Source organism: Galendromus occidentalis, unplaced genomic scaffold (genome assembly GCF_000255335.2).
Source record: "Galendromus occidentalis unplaced genomic scaffold, Mocc_1.1 scf7180000076879, whole genome shotgun sequence".
NCBI lineage: Eukaryota > Metazoa > Arthropoda > Arachnida > Mesostigmata > Phytoseiidae > Galendromus > Galendromus occidentalis.
Genome location: NW_003804868.1, coordinates 1 through 1762, shown reverse-complemented (window position 1 = coordinate 1762; position 1762 = coordinate 1). Strand labels below are relative to the sequence as shown.

Sequence of the window (1762 nt, the reverse complement as noted above, 5' to 3'; positions counted from 1 at the left end):
CTGCCGAGCCGTGTGACTTGTGTGTGTCAAGGCTCCGTACTCGGCCCCTTCTCAGTATCAGCCGTGACGATCTGTCCTCTGAACTCTCCTCTCCCAATCTTCATCTGGCTAATATCTTAGCCACCTTCTGTAGTCTCCGCCGCGCAGTCGATGCATCCAAATCCGAGCTTCTTCTGATCCGCCTTCTCTCCCTCCTTGAAACGTTGTTCTTGATGGGGTGATCCGGATGTTCTCCGAAACCACCTTCTGCTTGGGGGTTATTCTCAACACTCCCTTGACTTGGGCTGATCATATATCCGATCTATGCAGAAACTGTCGGGCTTCCCCTTCTACCTGTATCTTCTCAGAATATTGGGGTTCTGTTGGAGATATAGTTTCTTGTAATATTGTGGTGTCTTCAGATTGACCGCCTTTCCCCCTCTCTTACGCCAGAGAGCATTCGTTGTCATCCTAATGAAGCAGACCTAGTCTCTCCAGATCTCCAAGGAAGCTGACGTATTTCATGACGATCATGGCACAGTCGAGAAAAAACGAGTGAACGACAGAAAATCATACGTGATCAAAGAAGGAAGACTCTCAAAAAGACAAAGATGGAAGACGACAAGAAAACGTCGCGAAGACCGGGCCCATTCAGGATGGTCCAAGGCGCGGACAACAGTGAATCGTGGAAGGACTTCAAGGAAGCCTTCAGTGACTATGCCCTCGTCGAAGATCTCTACGAGCAGTGCCCAAGGAAGCAAATAGCAATCTTCAGAGCCTGTTTCGGTGATCACAACGGACAGTTTTTGCGTATTTTGAATCTGCGAGAAATTCAAGCCGACGACGGTACGACGGATGATGACTCTCCCTGTGACACGCTCGCTAAGATGATCGGGAAATTGGACGAAATATTCGCGCCCAACGAAAACATCTATTTCCGCCGGCATCAATTCTCAAAAATCAAACAAAGTGCAAGTGAATCGGTGACGGACTTCGTCAATCGCATTATGAAAGCGGTCAAGCCCTGCAAGTTCACATCAGAATCTGAGATGATCATCAACCAACTCATAAGCGGCACAAGTCTTGAGGTTGCGCAAAGAATCATATTTGAGGCGGATATCAACAAAGAATGGACCATCGAGAAAATCGTCGCCACAATGAAGCAAACCGAAGCAAACAACGAACCTGTTACCGGCGTTTCGAAACGCAGAGATGGCAAGTGAGGACAAGATACGACAACTGGCAAGCAAGGGCTTCGGGAACAGACCGAAATACATGCAGCGAAGACAGCCATTCAAGCAGCGGAAACGCGAAGCAGCAAACGAGCTGAAATGGCCCCGACCAGAAATGCTTGCACATTCTGTGGCAGCCAACACCCGCCAAGGAGATGCCCCGCGTACAATCATCGATGCCAAACATGCAAAAAACTCAATCATTTCGACCTCGTGTGCAAATCAAGCAAATTCCAACAACAACTCCACCTATTAGAAGGAGATGATCAAACCGAAAACGACTTCGAGTACTCGGAGGGAATCGAAGACCGCAGTTCAGACTTCGACATCTCCGCAATCCGAGAGGAAAGGGCAGAGAGAGCTCCGGGAAACAAATTCTTCGCATCTCTTGGACTAGCCAGCAACGCAAAGCTCCGAGTCCAAATCGATTCGGGAGCCACAATTTCGGCTATGAGCTTCGAAACTTATAAGAAAGTCTTGAAGGCCAATGGAGTGGCCGAAGCTTTGGACAAGGGGCAAGCAATCTCTCTCAAAGTATACAATAATATGTA

The 1762-nt window shown here is 48.4% G+C and overlaps 1 protein-coding gene across 1 annotated transcript; it reads left to right on the top strand.

Annotated features, from left to right (window-relative positions):
• Nucleotides 1-590: 590 nt before the first annotated feature.
• LOC108863768 (uncharacterized) lies at nucleotides 591-1202 on the top strand. The gene has a single exon (XM_018638326.1). It carries the CDS (start codon nucleotides 591-593, stop codon nucleotides 1200-1202), a length of 612 nt encoding a protein of 203 aa, XP_018493842.1.
• The last annotated feature ends 560 nt before the right edge of the window (nucleotides 1203-1762 follow it).